At 43.6% G+C, this 18,606-nt stretch overlaps 1 protein-coding gene across 1 annotated transcript in view; it reads right to left on the reverse strand.

Annotated features, from left to right (window-relative positions):
• Nucleotides 1-13,782: 13,782 nt before the first annotated feature.
• LOC103768100 (potassium voltage-gated channel subfamily H member 5-like) overlaps nucleotides 13,783-18,606 on the reverse strand; it is a 56,472-nt gene continuing 51,648 nt past the window's right edge. The window contains exon 5 of the mRNA XM_008935232.1: nucleotides 13,783-14,730. Within this exon, the coding sequence (XP_008933480.1) occupies nucleotides 13,783-14,730 (948 nt within the window). The remainder of the gene's footprint in view (nucleotides 14,731-18,606) is intronic.

Below are 18,606 nucleotides of genomic sequence, written 5' to 3' on the forward strand. Positions count from 1 at the left end.
CTGAGGATGCTGAGAGTAAGCACTTGGCAAGTCAAAAAAAGAAAGGTCAGCAGTGGTTAGTTTTCACCATAAATAGAAAACATTTTCTCCCCAGACAACCTGGCCCTACAGACAGCAACACCCATCTGTGGACAGCTAGATTTGGATGGTTTACCCTCAAAATGAGTTAGTGCCACTCCATCTGTCACAGCTGCAATTACCCCTCCACACCTTGATACCCTCACTGGCTGGGATAAAGCCTGTAGGATCTGGGTCAAAGCCACTTGCAAGGGAATAGAAAAAACTCCACCAATTTCCACGTGTCATGGTTTCTGAGCTGAAGCAAAAGTGGTTTCAGGAAGATGTCAGCAATGTTGCATGTATTTATTCTCAGAAAAGTCACTGGCGCCTTCATGGGTGCTTCTTTGGGGAATACCACTTGAGACCAAGTTAATGATGTATGAAGCAAAGGGAGGAAATGTCTTAGGTGCTATTTATATTTCCAAGTGGAGCAATTTTGCCTCTACCCTACCCTCCTAAACTTCATTTTTCCTTTGCAATGTAATTGATATAATGGATGATTTTTTTAAGCTAAGTTATGCATTTGCATCAAACACAACATTACATGACTAAAAAGTTATAAGCAAATACTTACTTTTCACTTAGATAAAGTATTCACTCTTTATGCTGATTTGCTTGGGAGAGGGAATTAGACGCTACAGACGTTTCATGGATGAGATACCTGTGCCCTGCTCAGCTTGATTTATTTCCTATTGTCTTCAGGCTAGTGAGGAGGAAGGCCAAGCATTGTTCCTATTGTTCTGTATATAAGCTCTATTCTAACAATAGATTTATGTCCCACCCATTCCCAAGCCTCCTAAAAATAAGATTATGTTTTGCTCATTAATCTCAATGAATTGTGTTCTGCTTTGGCCAGGAGAACAAGAGCTATCACTTTTCTATACTTCAGAGAAGCAACAACACAAGCACACAAGGTCAATAAAATGCACTTTTTATTCTGTATCAATGAAAATATAGCCACATGTAAATAAAGATGTGTGGAAAAAAACAAAATCAACATTGATCCTCCCTGAAGAAGTACAGTTCATTGTGCTAAAACCCGTAAACCTTTGGGTTAGAAACAGTTGTCTGCCAATGCTTTAAAGTGACCCACGATTTTCCTTGTTGTTGAATTTTAGCAAACAGAAAAGTGCCACAAGAAGCTTGCTACAGATTATTAACTGATTTCAGTCGACCACACATGGCAATGTCCAAAAGTGACAGGGTAGTCATGTTTAACCAAAGCGTTCCCACGTTCCTCCTCGGCAGCCACGTGCGTGGTCAAGGGAGCATCCACTCTGTATGAACTGAAGATGATTTGCAGTAGAAAGATGGTCCTTCCTGGATGTAACTCAGGATGGTTTTGCAAATTTCAGATATGGTAGCAGAGGTGTATTCCTTTTATAGCTGTTCTGTTTCAAATGCATTATTTTTTTTTTCCCCTAGGTTTTTATAAGCTTCCTGCTGTCAAAATACAGTTCTCAATTGCTTTTGTAGAAATAATCCTGAAAGGCAGAGGCATTTAAAATCCTCCCAAATCCTCAGTATATTAACAACAGCAAAAAAAGATAGCTGGGCTGTTCAAAAATACCGTCAGTAACATGAATGTCATTTGCATTGGCTATAGCGTACAAAGAGCAGCAAGTAGTAACAAAAGAAATATCATCCCAGAAATAACCCTTTCCCCCAACTTCTCTCTTGCAAAAAAGAGTTTTCTCAAAATAAGTTTCCTCCCCGCAGTCCAGTGTCTGTGAATCACATACATTCAAAAGCTGCAGCTCCTCTGTAGATCAGTTTTCTCCAAGATGAGCTTTTAAAACCCTTTGTTCTGCCCAACTTCTCCACGAGGGCTGCACAAACACAATTATACCAGCTGGTGCTTTTTCAGCTAAAGGGACACCTTGAAATTTGAAATCAAAACTAAGGGCTTCAGGGTAAAAAAAGGTGGTTTTAAATCCCATTATGCTTCATTTGGGAAGAAAGTCCTGCTAATGTTAGTGGAACCATTGCCACAAGCCAGGGATTAGTGTTGGAGGATCATCTCTGTTAGGTGCTCAGAGGTGTAGAGCGAGATGTGGGGTCACAAGCGTGGGTCAGCGAGCAGGGGCTGGCAGTATCCTGCCAGCTCCCAGGGAAGAAAAAAATACATGGACTGGCTGTGCTTAAGGATCCTTAAACAACTTAAGAAATCTTAAAATCTGCATTTTAGCAGAGAAAAAGAATGAGAAGGCAGGTTATGCCTAGGACAGCTGCTCCACCTCCTGGGTGGGGGCTGGGGTGGGGTTTTTTAATGTTCAGCCTCTTCTGTGCTGGGTTGTCTAGCAGCTCCTGCTTGGTTTAGTTTGCAGTTATCATTGGGGGTGAGGGGATAAGCCTAAGGAAAAAAACTAGAAAAACAGTATGTTTTCACTGCAGCTAGGTCCTCTGTGATAACAACAACTCATTTAGAAAAATCTCCCTCTGCCAGTAATTGTGAGACTACTGTGAGGATGCTATTATAAGGAGACTCCACCAGGCATCATTGGGGTGCTGGGGGTACACAGAGACATATGCAGGATCATGCCCACCGTTCTGCTTGGTACGTATTCCCCAGGTTTTTCTTCCTTTAAGGGCCTAGGATGACTAGGTGCATGAATAGAAGTGGGAACTCATAAGCATCTCAAAGGGATGGGGGAGGCAGGGGAGGAATCCTAAAACCTGTGCCAAAACTCCCATGGCCCTCACAGAGCCAGGACTTCACCCTTCACAGCCTCATCTGGGGTGGGGCTACATTTCAAGAAGTTCTGTGCAAGCTGCTGCTTCCCTGCATGATGCTCTGCTCCACTCCAGGCGTGGAGAGGCACGAGGAGACATAAACAGGAGCCAAAAGCTAAGCCCATCAGCTCACGTCTGCATCAGCAACGCTCAGGGCTGCAGGGCAGGGCTTGGTCTCAGGCCCTGGTGCAGAACCTCCTGGATTTCTCATCCTCTGTCTCTGTGGTAGCAATAAGAACTATTTTTAACAGTGCTTCTCCCCAGAGAGAGTTCATACAGCTTATGTACGTCTGGCTTGTACGAGGATATTCTAGACAGTCACAAATTTTGAGTAGTTACTTTGGATGGAAATGAGTGACAGTTCAGACACCAAGAATAAGTCATTTGGATTCAAATGTGTATTAATTAAAAAGTGCTCTTTCCGTGATCGGTTCAGCTGATTTTTGTGGCAATTCACCTTGCTGTCCCAATCTTCAAACACAGCCTCTACACTTCTACCTGCATTTGGCATGCAGCAGTTTGTAGGACATGGAAACTTGGACTCATCTGCAGTAGACAAGGGTCTGAAATTAAAATTCTAGTACCAAGAGTTCTTGGTTTTGAGAAATCTCAGCCCATGCTGGAACTCACTGTCCTGGCCCCCCTGTGAGAACTGTGTAAGAGTTAGAGAAATTAATGGAAAGATTTCCACTGACCTTAATAAGAACATTTACACAAAAGGCTCAAAGTCTGAAAATATTTACCTTCAGAGTGAAGAACACAATTTAGAAGAACTACTGAGACCACTTTACTGAGCCACTTGGTCACTGGCTGGTATTTAAGCAGGACATTAACAAATCAGTCCTAACTACAAGTCCTATTAACATATTATTTCTTCTAAACACAAATAGCAAAACAGATCATTACCTCATTAAATCTCCTGATGCAACATTACTTAATCAATCTGCCCATTTCTACAAGTAGCTAGCCTAATAATCTAGGCAGAAAAAAAAAAAAGTTGTCAAGGAAGAAAGGAAAGGAAGGGAGGAAGGGAGGGCAGAAGAAAGGGAGGGAGAGGAAAAGAGATGAATAAGGTAAAGAAGTGTTGCTTTTCATTATGGAAACTCTTCTGCTTCATATCACATAGCTTTGAAAACATGCAGAAATTAACACAAAATATGCAGCTCCACCTGCATGTAAAAACCCCTAGCCAAGGGCTATCTGCATAACAACAGTCAATAGGTATGTAAAGTTTGTGAAGCACATCTTGTCCTGGTTCCTGTGAGAAAGGTTTGCAGTACTAATGGGATTTTGTTACATGATTGGTGCTGATAAGGCATTGGAGCTTTAGACAGTTAGCAAGTGTACATTTACTGCAGCGATACTTTCTGGAAAAAAAATATTGAGACCCTTTAGCTCCTCTGCAGCCCTGCAAGCTGCAGATTTATTGTGGTGTCCCACTTCTTTACAGGGCCACAGCTCTCTTACATAATTGACAAAAATAATAATTGGCAAATAACTGACAATCAGGGGCAAGCAAGGAAGGGAACAAACCTGTCCTGAGAAATACTGCAGAACCAGCTTTAGGAGCTCCTTAGAATCACCGTGAAACTAGTGGCAGGGGAAATATATTGAGGTTAGGTGTGAAATTTGCCCACGATAGTAAAATAGTGCTAACTATTACATTTAAGGAAACATGTTCTCTGTGCAAGTTTTCTGGGAAAGCTGATGAGCCAGTTCTGCACTCCACGGAATCAAGCCTTAGTTCCCCGTGTCTGAGTACAGGGATTTCACTGGGACAGCTGAAAGGTGTTTTTACAGAGCTGCTTTGCACTTCAACGCTAATGAGCTTTTGCAACTGGTTATCAATAAATTCTCCCACTTGCATGTTTAGCATCCCTTTGGCATGCATTGCCAGATAAATTCTTGTCTTTCTGGTAGCTTGTCCAATTCTCACAAGGCAGATTTTTAAAACCCAAATCCTGCCTTATTGATAGCTACTGCCTCTCCCACTCAATAAATTGAATTTACCACTTGACAGAATTATGCAGTTGGTGGCACTCAGCCCTTCAAGTGAAAAAAAAAACTGTGGCTGGGAACCTACATCAATGGGCAGTATGAAGAGCTGAGTTGCCACTGCTTCCACAGACCTTTTCTAAGAGCCACATCATGGGAGGACCCTGCAGAGCAACACCCCTTCTGTTACTGAAATCAGGAGAAGGACGTGAGTACTGATGTACTGGTGACCCCAAAGTGATGAGCTCTGAATATGTAATGAGTTCAACAGGGCTGTCGGCATTCAAAAGCTAGGTTTAAACTACTAGTCTAAGTGATATTTCAGCTCTTTAATTTTTCAGTACCACCTGACTGAGATTGTTTGTAGTGACAGGACCCTTAATTATACCTAAAATAAATTTAAAAAAAAACAAAAAAAACCAAAACTGCTGCCAAACAGCATTTGATGATACAAGTGAAGGCGACAGTAATTAATCCTGCAGGGACAACAGAGTACTAATTAGAAGCAGAGCAGAAAGTTTGTTTTGCTTTAGAAAAAAAACAACTTTTTCCATGAGAGTTCAGGTAATACACCCAATTTACAAACTGAACTGTGACCTCCAACTAATGGTCCTGGCAGCAGCCCTGGATGCAAGTGGATTCCCAGTTGATCAGCCAGAAAACTCAGGGCACCACACTGCTCCTTGTCTGCCTGCAATGAGCCCTGCGTGTTCCTTCCTGCCCCACCAGCTGAAGCAGGTGGACACCAGCACAAAAGGTTTGTGGTTGGTTTTGTTTTGTTTTGTTTTGGTTTTTTTTTCCTAGGCAAATAAAATGGTGACAGAGAAGAAGATACAAAGAACTCAGGAAATTCTTCTGAAGCCAAGCCTAGGACAGGAAAGCGCCTGCATGTCCTGGCATAGTGCACATGGAAATGTTGAGCAGAGCCCTAGGATCTGCCTAAGGAAATGAAGAGGACTTTTACTAGCACCACATGGCATCAGTTCCAAGTGCTGCCAGTGGAGACGTTCACCTAAGGTGTAACTGGCGGAGGAAACCAGAGGAAATGGTCACAGATGGCAGATGCTGAACTGAGTGTGAAGTTGGTGTCTCAGATGAGTTCTTCTCAAACTGCCTCATTAAAACCTGCAAACCCTCCAATCCTTGCTGTTCTATGGAACAGTGTGCTTTTCAACATTGTACAAAAGATTGTACAAAATTAAAATGATGGTTTAATAAAATGGTGCCCTGAGAATGGCAGAAGGCTTGTGCTGTTATTCCTGTGCAATTGTAAACTTGCTGCTAAAACATATTGGAATGGATTTTTTAAGTAAATATTTGTGAGACACCATGGATATAGAGGAGGTTAAAGAGTCTGGAAAAATAGCCTTTCAGTTAAACCTAACAGGACCAGGTATAAACGTTTGCATGTGGCTAGAAAAGCAGGGAGTAAGCCTGGGAATGGGGCTGGAGCAGACCCTATGTGCATGGGTCCCATGGATGTACCCAGACCCTTTGGACAAGCCCAGGCCATTTCAGCAATGGTGTCACACATTGACAGGGAGAGGAGCACACTGAACCCAGAAGACTGAGCATCACCTCCAGAGCCAGCAGCTAATGAGAAACCTGCTTGCTGCTGCCCTTCACACGTTTCCTACAGCCTTGGATGTGCATGTCTGCCATTGCAACACTGAAACACAGCTCAAATGCTATTGATTTTTTTGATGGCATTTTCAGATACCGTAATCACCTTTCACTGGGCAGGGGAAGAGGCTGGAAGAGAGAGTGCGTGTTGCTGATGCATCCGTATTAGCCCCCTGCTTCCAGAAACTGCATGGTCACCAAGACCTTTTTCTCAGAGTTTGGCATCATGTGGATGTTAGTTGATGCCCAGTGAAGGGATTAATTCATTTATATGCTGTAGTTTTAGAATATGCCAAATTTCTCTGATGTCTGCTTGACAAGTATCAGCTCATCATAGAAATATTTGTAATCTTGAAAACTGGCAGCATGTTCCTTGGTATGGTATTTACACTGAAACACCAGAAAATAATAGTGCATAACTAAAAACCTTCAAATTTTACCTCCCCTCTAATTTGTGCTATTAAAATCTACAGAACCACCAAATGATAAAACAACATAGCTTGGAAAGGACCTTTTGGAAGTCATTTGGTCCATTCCCCCTGCTTAAAGCAGCACCAGCTTCCAAATAATATAGAATGCATACACTGATGCTGCACAGTTAGGACACTGCATGCACCCTTCCAACATGTCTTGGGAAAGCTGGAAGAGCATTTGCTCTCCTGAAGCCTGTATTTTCTCCTAAGGGCATCTATATTTGAGTATCCTCTAGTAGCCTTTCCCTGTCCCACAGCTGTCACCCCAGAAAGGGCTGCCAGCCTCATCTTTAAATGCCACCTGAAGGAAAGAGGAGCCTGGCAGCTTCCAAATACACGAATTATGAAGACACAGTCAATATGCAGAGACTAGTAAGTATTGGCTTCAGTGAAACACTGTCACTGTTTTTGGACACGACTCTTTACATCCTTTCCTCTCCCTCTCTCCTCTCACTGCACAGCACAGAGCAAGAGCTCTGCTGTGGCTTGGGCAACCACCTGATGGTCCAGCATTCTCTGTCTACCGTGGAAGCTCTTCACCACAATTTTTCCTTTTGTTGGACATTCCCAAGCCTTGGCCTCTTTCCACCGCATGACAGAGCTCAGTGATAAAACTCCTACCATCCTCAATATCCCAGAGCCACCAAAGATCCCAAATAGGTGGCACTCTGTCAGTGTCCAAAAACTGACTGGTGATTCCCCTCTGTGCGTTGCTGTTGCACATGAGCAACACGTGCGTTGCTGATGGAGAGAAGCTCAGCTGCTATATACCTATGAAAATGGGGGTCCCTGGACTATCCTGTCATGGCATTGGGGTAAAAAGTTAAAAATATGATCACTACAGGCCAAGAACTGAGCTTCTGAGTGTCTTCATAAAGCTCTCATTATCAGTTTAGGAGCTAAACATTTTGTTTATGCCATGCTGGGACATTTCAGTGTTCCCTGTACTGCTAGTCACACCTCCATGAAAATGCTTCTGTGCTGGAAAGATGGTAAGAGGTCTCTTTTAGAGGTACCTTTTCATACAGAAAAGAACAGGCTGGGACCTTGAGTTATGAGTTGAATTCTCTTCATTCACCCTTTAGCAGTCTACAGATCAAGTGTCAAACCTAAAGCTGTTCCTCTGCAGTAAATGATGAGAGATTGGCACCACTGGAGCAGGACTTATCCCACCATCTGAATCAAAATGGGTCTAAATCTGTGTCCTCACTGCAAACGAGTGGGTACGAACACATATGGGGTGTCTACACATCCTTCACAGGCAGGCAGAAATACACTCTGCCATTGCTCAATCGGAACTGGATCTGCTCTGAACCAGATAAAACACAATCATCTGACAGGGGGTGGGGGGTGGGTGTCACTCCAGTGTAATACAAAATCCTTCTTATAGTGCTTTTGATTAAAACTAATGAGGTATTTGTGGCAGCCAGCCAAATAGACTGGGTGCACACCAACAATGTCAGACTGTGGGCCAAGCAAGCTTACATCTCCAAGCAGAAAATAATGAAGAAATGCACTTATCTGCTTGATAAACAATGGATATAAAAGGTTTGTGAGAATATTGCCCCAGATGCCCAATTCCACCTACCTTGCAGCAGGAGGCTGATTAATATAACATAATAAATTAATATAATTTCTTCTTTATCATGGGCTGGTCAAGCCCTTTCTGAATGCTTCTATAATTTGAGTATTCAAAATCAATATATCCCTTCTTGTCCCACTGTGCAGTACAAGGTCAATTTTCTGTATGACTAAGTGTACCCTCAGTAAGGATGATTTTATTTTGTTTGTTCATTTGCTAGTTATCACAAAGCTGATCTTTGCACAATATTCCTTGTGTCAGTAAGAAGATTTGCTGCTTTTCTGCCAAAAATAATGTGGACTTCTTGTCTATTTTAGCTCCATTCTGCACTTTGCTTTAAGAACGTATTCAACTTTGAGATGCACTATAACACATTAAAAACAGCAAAACACGCAGATGTTATCTGCTGGTACCAAAAAAATAAAGGGAAAATTATAAAAACTATTCTCAGATGTGGAAATCTAGCTGGATCAAACTTTTACTCCCTGTAGGCTGCATGGGAAAGCGCTGCTCTGGCAGCAAACATGCATCTGAAGGACTGGGGCCATCCAGGAAAAGTGTCAACTTTTCTATTTCCTTCCTTAAACTCCCTGAAGGATTTCAGTGCAGATGCAGAAGTGCCAAGCAAAACTGCAGACTCTTAGTGCTCACAGCTCTCCCAGCAGCTCAGGATGGGAGAGTCACAGAGCCCAGGCTGCCACAGAGACTTGTCTCTCTCCACAGGAATCCCACTTCTCAAACCCTCTCTAACAAGAATGGTAACAGAAAGTCTATAAAGATACAGCCTATTAAAAACAACAGTAACCTGTTAAAACCCTCCTCTGTAGGAAAATGGTCTGTAGGAAAATGGTGTTTGAACACTTCTTTTTAAAAAGACAGGTATCACTTTGATGCCACCTCACTTAGAAAAAAAAATATTTTAACAATCTGTTCAATTCTGACATCCAAAAAAATAGGTTCGGGTTTTCTAAATGTTTACAATCCAAGTTAAAAAGTGTCAGTTAATCATAATATCAATTCATTACAATACAACCCTCTACCTCCTCCATATTAATTCCACAATAAACGTTTGGCTCTGGTGCCAGCAGCATCGAGTCCCTATAGTTGTGCTACTTCCACAGAACAGGGAATGAAAAATGGGCAAAGTTTTAGTCTGTCACTTCCAGAGTCAGCACTGCTCTAACCCCTGTCCCCTGGCCAAGACAGAAAGATGGAAAAAAAGGACTTACAAATACAAATTCAGAAGAAATTAATTACAACAATTTTTTTTTTTTCAGTTATTATCCTGAAGTGTTTTTCTATCTTGTATATGTAACATTACACAAAAAAGATATTAAAGGTACCCTAGATCATTTACTTTGGAAAGTGTTTACTTTCCTGTACACGTTTGATTCCTGTTCCAAAGTCCAGAAAGATAAAATCCACTTGTGTGCACGTAAAATGCTTTGAACACACAAAGCACCAGGCAAGTGCTAAGAACACTGTTACCAGCGTGTGGCAGGAACAGCTGTACAGGGGAAAGAAGGGAAGGGAGGGGAGGGGAAGGGAAGGGAATGGAAAGGAAGGGAAGGGAAGGCAAGGCAAGGCAAGGCAAGGCAAGGCAAGGCAAGGCAAGGCAAGGCAAGGCAAGGCAAGGCAAGGCAAGGCAAGGCAAGGCAAGGCAAGGCAAGGCAAGGCAAGGCAAGGCAAGGCAAGGAAAGGAAAGGAAAGGAAAGGAAAGGAAAGGAAAGGATACAGCCAAGAGCTCTCTATCCGTGGCATGTAGCTGCTTGAGCATTGGCTGAGGTGGAGGAGACACACTTGTGTCCTTATTGCACTTACTGACTCTAGGTGGTTGCTTTCAGTCAAGTCTGAACTACAAGACTATGACTCATGCTCCTTCAACAGAAAAGGAATGTCCCAGTCATCAGCACGTTCAGTGGCATAATGCACAAGTGTGAGGGGATGGGAAAGCTGAACCAGTGCCCCAGAAACTACTCCATGAAACGACATGTAATGCTTCGATCATGAAGTTTTGGAAGGAAATTGCTTCATAATTGTACAAGCCAAATCTTCAGTGCAGTAGCCATCAGAGTCAGTCCTGCAAACTGGGCTTCCAGCTGCAGCCCCAGCATGCAGGGCCTGGGATAGCCCATTTACAGGCTGCATTTATGATGTTTGCAAGACAACCATCACACTACTGCTTTATACAAGGTACAAGCTGATTGCACTGAACTTGCAATGGACATTATTGGAATATCGGAGTCAAAGCAGCACTAGAAGTGGACCTGGAAATACCATATTATCTTAATATCCAAAATGTCTTTCCTTAGGTTGGTATTTTACACTATTTATAGCTTTTAGCCACCACACATTTTAAACAGTCATCTAATAGACATTCTGGATTCAAACAATTCTTAAGGTCAGATTAATCCTATTACATGTTCTCTAGTTGTAAAATGGCACAAAGTTACACCTGACTTAACAAGATAAACCTAAATAGAGATCCTTTGCATGCCATGCAGGTCTATCTAGATTTGGTATCAGTTACAGAGAAAGAAAAGAAGTCCTTCACAAAGGCAGAGGACTGTCATTAAGGCTAAAGCTTTCTAACAGAGTCACTTCCACTGGTACTTTTGCAGCATCACATCATGGCAGATGCATTCATTCAGGGAACTTTATCAAAATCTGGCCCCCAGACAGCCTGTGTGACTCAGCTACTCCCTGGGCAGCTCTGGGCAGTTGCTGAGTGTCTTCTAACCAGCAATCCAAGTCAGGCACGAACATTCAAATCTTCAGAGCTTGGTACTTAAATTGTACCCACAAGGTCTGTACATACTCCAGCATCCTGCAGCAATCTTGTAACTCTCTAACCCTGTAGCCCCTTGATTCTTTCAGAGTCCCAGGGTAGGATTTAGATTAGGACCTTCAAGGTCCTACTGTTTTGCAAGTGCAGTCTGTCCTTGCAGACCAAAGCAAGGCTGCAGAGTTACAGATTTGCACTTGTGTCAGAACAGCAGTTGCAAAGTACAGCTGAGAGTTTTGACAGCAGCAACTGCAGCTGTGGAAAACTCTAATGAGCAGGCAGCCTAACCACCAGGCTTTGGGAAGAGTTCAACTCTTCGGTGGCTCTTTATTCCTCCTTTTTTGTGTCTGTGATTTCCTAAAGAAAGGGACTGGAAAAGGGGCAGAAACAGGACAGAAAGGAAGAGAAAATGAGAAAGACCATCATCTCCCCAAAAGCCTCCATGAATTAACACAACAGAAGCAATTTGTTTGAAGCAAATCTTTGGCTTTCTTATGAACTTTGGGGGGTTAATGGATTTCAATTTCACATTAGAAGATATGCTAACCCTAAGATGCAGGTTCCTAAGTGCCATTACTGCAAATTATGGTTTCTTTGGGGTTTTGGCTTTTTTTTTTTTTTCGTTTTTCAGAAAGCTATTTAGGTTAGTTTAGTTGCCAAATATTAAATAATGGATTTGGTATTGGTGTCTGTTAAGGATGCCCACTAATTAAAATTGTGTCTTTTATTTACCTGATTGATAGTGATGCCTTGTGGTGTATATATATGTTTTAGTCCAGGCACTTCTGAAGACAAGGGTTCTTAATTCAAGAAGACATTTAATTGTGGAGGGGAAATCTTTCTGTGTAGGAGCCATTCAGCCCTGCTGGGCTGGCCTCAAGCTTCACCAGTCAACAGCTCTGAAGCTGCACTGGCTGTTCCTGCTGTGCATCACATGCCCCTGGATTCAAAACCAGAGCAAGCAGAGAGGCAAAAAAAGCCTCACCACACCCAGGTGCAGGCCCAGGCAGAATCCAAAACCTCAGCTCCAAACAGGAGAACAAAGAGGATCCAATGCAAGAGCCTGCCCTGCTGCAGCCCCGCATAGCTAGTGGCACATGTGAAGGGCATCTGTCTTCCAGTCTAGGAGGTGAAGATGGGATCTGAGAATGCTTCAGAACGGTGAGATGCTGATGGGAATCAGCTAAGAGAAGGGTCAGAACATCTGAGACAGACCTAAGGGACTTGGTATGCATGATGACTGGCTGTATGGGCACGGCAAGCAGGCTCTTGAAACATGCCCATCCCATGCACTGAAACCTTCCACAAATCCAAGGCAAGAGTAGCAGGCAGCACCCTAGAGAGGCCTTCATGTCCCCAACACACCCACCACTCTTCCACCCAAACATTATCATCCAGGTGCTTGGACTAAAGGGAATTTCACCCTGACTGGTTACTTCTCTTTCTCAAAGGCAGCTGCACACTGATAAATGTCCTCAGAAGAGAGAGTGGACGGGGATTAACTGCAGCCTTTTAACTTCAGCCTTTCAAACCTGGTCACATGGCTCCCGAGGAGAACTACGACTGTTCTGTCCCTTGTTCAGACCTCGTGCAAAGTCTTTCTGCCAGGGGCAATGGAGGGAGGGACAGCAGTAAAGCAACCTCAGCCCTGCAAAAACGGGACACCCTAATGAAGATCCTGACAGACCCGGACACAGCCGCCGAGCGCTGCAACAAGAATCTACGTAATGCTACTCTAACAGTTCCTTAAAAATGGCAGCAGTAAAAGGAGGCTTTAAAGAAAGAAGTTACCCCCAAACTCTCAGGGAGTGGAGCTGAGAGAGCTTCTGTTAGTTTCAATTTGCTCCAGAAATCATCATGATTATTCGTTACTTAGGATGCTAAAAGAACAGGAGGATACTTGAAATAAAAGGCTGTGCATGCACAACACCCACATGAATAAACTCCAGTGCCCTTCCCTGGCCACTGAGCTGAGCCCTCCCTTTAGAAGCAGTAGGGGAATTTATCACCAAATATACAGTATATTGTAATGGAATGATAGCAGGAAACAACACTGATTGGAGTCTGAACGTGTCCTCCACGTCATGTAAATCTACTGTTTAACGCGGCAGAAAAGACGGTAAGGAAAGAAAAGCTCAATTCACCTAGCCTGAGATCAAAACTGTCATGGCAATATTGGCAGGTTAGACCCTGATTCTTTAAATAGTACATTGCCTTTGTTAAACAAAAGTCATTCTTTTATTACATAATAGAGATTATAAATAAATGTAAAGTGTGCATGCAGTCAACTGCATATTATACAAGCAATATCTATGTTATTAATTGTTTTCTTTGGCAGGCCAGAATCCAGCTGGACATGCAATATTTACATATCAAAATCCTTGGTGTGTTCAAGTCATATTGGATGCAAGTGAAAATATATATGTATATATATTTACCGTATACACACACACACACATATATATGTATAAAGGTATATATACACCTCTGCATATATACTGTATACATATATATATACACATAGGTATATGCTAAAAGTGGATTTCATCTTTTTCTGATTCAGGTGATGCAGGCCTTGAAACACTAAAAATATCCTGACAGGGTATCTGGGCAGGCCGCTGGGGTGATAAATGAGACTGGGGGGAAGAGATCTGGGGTACGTTCTTTTCAGACAATATTTTTAAAATTTCTGCCACCTGTTTCTCAAGGGCAGCCATCCTACTGCTTAGCAGCTGGATATCTTCTTTGAGTTCATGCTTGACTTCCTGCAGCGTGGTTTGTAAGGCCTGCTCAGGAATAGGGTAGAAAGGGTGCCTAGCATCAGCCTGAATGGGGCTGTGCTCCAGGGGGCTGCGAGCCTCACCAGCTTTATCCAAGCGAAGGTCACTTTTTGTGATTCCACTGTCACAGGAGTCTGTTTTCCGCAGTGGGTTCTTATTGACGCCGTTCTCCGAGTCATTGCACTTGGGGTCATCGGCCAGCAACCCCATGGACTCGGCCTTCGTGACGTTGTTCCAGTCCTCCTTCTTCTCCTCGTGGGTCCCCATCGTGTTCTTCAGCCGAAGCCACCCTTTCCCATTCCCGTTTTTCATCCTCATGGGACTGTTGACTTTCAGACATTTCTGGTCTCCGTTTCCGTTTGGCTTGAGCTCCATCGCATCCCTGTTGTTCTGCTTCACGGCCTCACTGGTCTTCATGTAAGCCAGGGACGTCTGGATGGGCGTGATCTGAGACACAGTGACCACACTGGTGCCTGTGATGGAGGCTCCGTTCTGCACGCCCCGGCTCTCCACCTGAAGCTGGTTCCTTTCTGGGTCAATGTGGGCTGAGCCTTGATTCCGCATCTCCTTTTGCTGTTTGAACTTCTGGAAGAGTTTCCTCACAGGGTGGTCCACAGGGATGCTCAGCGTCACCTCGTTCTTCTGGCGCAGGCGCTCCTCTTCTTCCTTCTTGACATCACTGATCTTCCGAAAGATGATCTATGGGGAATAAATCCACAACAGAGTCAGGACCCAGGGGACATCGTGTACAACAAACACTACTGGGAGCTGAGGAAACAGTACTGACAGAACAGGCATTTCTCCTTCCTTTCTGTCCTGTTTCCTTACAGTGAGTTCAAATGGAACTGATCAGGACACAGTAACCTCAGATATATTCCACTGCACAGACAGGGTACATATATGCACAAACATAAACACTTTAAGTGTAGATTAAAAGTTGGTTTCAGCTTTATTTCTGATGCAGAAGATAGAGCATTGAAGAGCTAAAAATATCCTGACAACAAGAGAAGGAAAACTGAATTAAGAGAAGAAAGAGAGTAAGAACCCAAATATATTACTCACACTCATACCTGCTCTGTCACTAGCTTTAGTACAGATCAAAAGGAAACAGTAATTCAGTGGAGACTATGCAGCTGTAAGTTTAATTCAATGTACAGACCCTTCCAGGGGCTGGGAAATCCAAATGTACTCAATACTTTTTAGCTCTGCCTATTGTTAGTTTTGCAGGAGTGGCTGGAGGGTGCAATTAGGTTCCCCATGTGCCATGTTCCGTGGCTTCACACAGCAACAGAAGCATTTCCTGGGGAGTTTATATGTCTAATATGTGTAGTGGGATCATCATTGGGAAGCACTGTAAGAGGGGGGTGTGATTATAAACCCCAGCAATAGCCACTGTTTTGTGATGCCCTGTCACTTCATGCTGCAGTTACTTCTGCCTGCAGCATCTCTCAGGCTTCTATAGGAAAAGGCATCTGAGCTTTAAGCTGCACAAGGATCCACAGAGTAAAAACCTCTCTGTTGATTTTATACATGTTATTCATATGAAATATATAATTTTATTTTAGGTTCATCCAGTTTTCTTGAATGTGGGACTGAGGCAGGATAGGGAAACTCTGGTTCTCTGGAGGACCATAGGAAAGGGAAAACCAGCACATGGTTAAATGCAAATATGGACTATGTAGGGATAGTCTTGGTAAGAGAAGTGAAATAGAGCCCCTGCAATACAAACAAAACTCTGTGACAGTCAGATGTAGGTTTTGAAGTATCTGCTTGATTATCCATATTTCAGTATCTATTTACTTTTTATAAAAAACCTTCTCACGCCTATCCCTATTTGCAAAGAAATGGTTGCTTTTAAGTCTCACATCCTCAGAAGCCAGCAGAGGAGTGCCACGATGGATACAGCTCCTTCCCTGTGTGAATCTGGGATGAGCTGGACTTCAAAGCTTCATTAGAGAGCTTTCAAACACTGTAAATATATCCTTGTGTGCTGCTGATAGATGCAGCTGCTCATAATAATTTGGAAATTTAACATGTTTATTAGAATCTCAGTTTTAAAAAAACACAAACAAGACAGAAACATGGAAGACACTTTCATCTGACTCCTCTGACCTAGATGCAGCAACACATACACTCATTTGGAAGCTCCCCTTCATTAGTGCTTACCCTCATGGAGCAACTTTCTCAGACAAGCCACTGGGAACAACAAACAAACGCAAGAGAAGTTGTCCTTGATTCAAAATTAAGTAATGGCATTTAATTGAAGCCACACACCCCCTCTAAATGAGGATGAAGATTTGGAAGGTGCGTTGTGTTGCTTTGTTTGTGTCTGTCTTTCCCTGGAGGGCAGCGTGGCACCTCTGGCAGATGACACAATGCCAACCAGCTGCAAGGATGTGTCCCGAAGATGCGCCTCAGAGAAGATAGCTGGTTCCTCCACTGTTGTCTCTCTCTGATTGTGCTGCTCTGCCCTGGCCAGGCCAGAGTGGCTGGGTCCCTGAAAACATCAAGGGTGGTGAAAACATGCTCCACCCAATGGTTCCCTTCTCTGTGGTCATCACCTTACTTCTCAGCTTGAGCAGCCTCCCCTCCCCCAGGCAGCCTGTGCCTGGCAGGTGGTGGCTGGTGGCAGCCAGGGATGCTGCAAGGCAGGCAGCTCCCTGCAGCCTGGCAGGGGCTCACAGTGCTCCGGTGCCCAGTGCAGCACTGAATGCATGGTCAGGACACACACAAGGTAACTTAGACAACTTCTGTCCTGCCAGCTCTTTAAAAAGACCAGAATAACAACAGCAAGGACCACAGCACCAGTTGTTGATGCCTCTCCAAGTACTTGCAGCCCACTGAAAACTAACCCCACTTCCCTTTTTTTTTTTCCTCAGCCTACTCTTGCTCTTTCAGTTCTCCTTCTTCTCCTCTCAGCTCAGAACTTCTCCAGCCAGACATTATCTCTCTGCAGAGAATATAATTGCCCATGACTGCTGCTGCTGCCTTCTGCAGAAGAAAGGCCAAGACTTTGCTAATTTGACACCACCTTTACCTCATATTCCTGAAGTGGCCCCTTCTGAAAGCCATGAAATCACTGTAGGGGTTTTTTTGCCCCAGAATCTCATTCACCCACTGAACTACTCTGTCACCATGAGGAAATCATTCCACCCCTGTGTCACACCATGGAGACTGTCCCTTCTTCAGAACATCCACCCTCAACCAAGCACTACACCTAGCACAGCAAGGATCTAGTGTTGGTCAGGACTACTTCATATCATTAGAATATGTACAAGGAAAAGAGAAGAAAGATACAGCCAAAGAACTAGGGAAAAAGATAATAAATATGTGAATTCTAGCAGTAATAGTTATTTTTCATTACCAATTTTTTCCATATTAGGAACTTTTTTATGTGGTTGGATTTAATCCACTTTTACAGTGGTTTAACCTAAGCCAGAATAAGAATAAATGTGTTTACACGGAGACTTAATTCTATTAATGTCTAATAACTATTACTGGCTATTTTTTCTCTACAAATAAGAGCAGAAAAACACCTCATGCAATCTGGCATTCCTCAGCAAATTGGGAGAGGCTTATTTTGAAATCTTAAATTGGATGAGCTATTTCAATTGTCCCTGACCCTTTTCAGAGAGGTTAGACATAGGCTTGTCCAAATGCATGTCCAAGGAATATAGACAAACCTCAAAGGAGTTAGTCAGAAGGAAGTTAATTACCTGTGTGTATAGCATATCTCAAGGAGTAAAGAGCCACCCTCCTGTCTCATGACAAGTGCTAAACTCATTAATGTGATGGAGATTCAGTGTAGGACTTTGTTTCCTTTATGGATGGCTTTGTGAAAGACTGCCCTGTGTGACACAAATCCTGTCTCATGAGACCATGTTCCTGTTTGTTTTTTTTTTCTTTTAATGTGTTTCATAGAATCGTAGAATGTCTGGGCTGGAAGGGACCTCCAAAGGTCACCTAGTCCAACCCCCCTGCAATAAGGGATATCTCCAACTAGGTCAAGCTACACAGAGCCACATTCAGCCTGACCTTGAATGTCTTCAGGGATGGGGCCTCCACCACCTCTCTGGTGGTTTATCCCATATATTGCAGTGGTCTATCACCCTCATATTGAAGAACGTTTTCCTAACATCTAACCTAAATCTACCCTTTTCTAGCTCAAAGCCATTACCTCTCGTCCTGTCCCTCCAAACCCTTGTGAATAGTCCCCCCCCAGCTTTCTTGTAGGCCCCTCTCAGGTACTGGAAGGTCGCTCTAAGGTACCCCCGGAGCCTTCTCTTCTCCAGACTGAACAGCCCCAACTCCCTCAGCCTGTCCTCACAGCAGAGCTGCTCCAGCCCTCGGATCATTTTTGTGGCTCTCCTCTGAACACGCTCCAACAGCTCCACGTCCTTCTTGTGCTGGGGGCTCCAGAACTAGACACAGGACTCCAGGTGAGGTCTCCCCAGGGCAGAGCAGAGCAGAGCAGCAGGATCACCTCTCTCCATCTGCTGGCCATGCTTCTTTTGATGCAGCCCAGGAGTGGATTTGCCTTCTGGGCTGCTGCTGCACCTTGGTGGCTCATGTCTA

This window comes from Merops nubicus, unplaced genomic scaffold, assembly GCF_000691845.1.
Source record: "Merops nubicus isolate BGI_N331 unplaced genomic scaffold, ASM69184v1 scaffold6132, whole genome shotgun sequence".
NCBI lineage: Eukaryota > Metazoa > Chordata > Aves > Coraciiformes > Meropidae > Merops > Merops nubicus.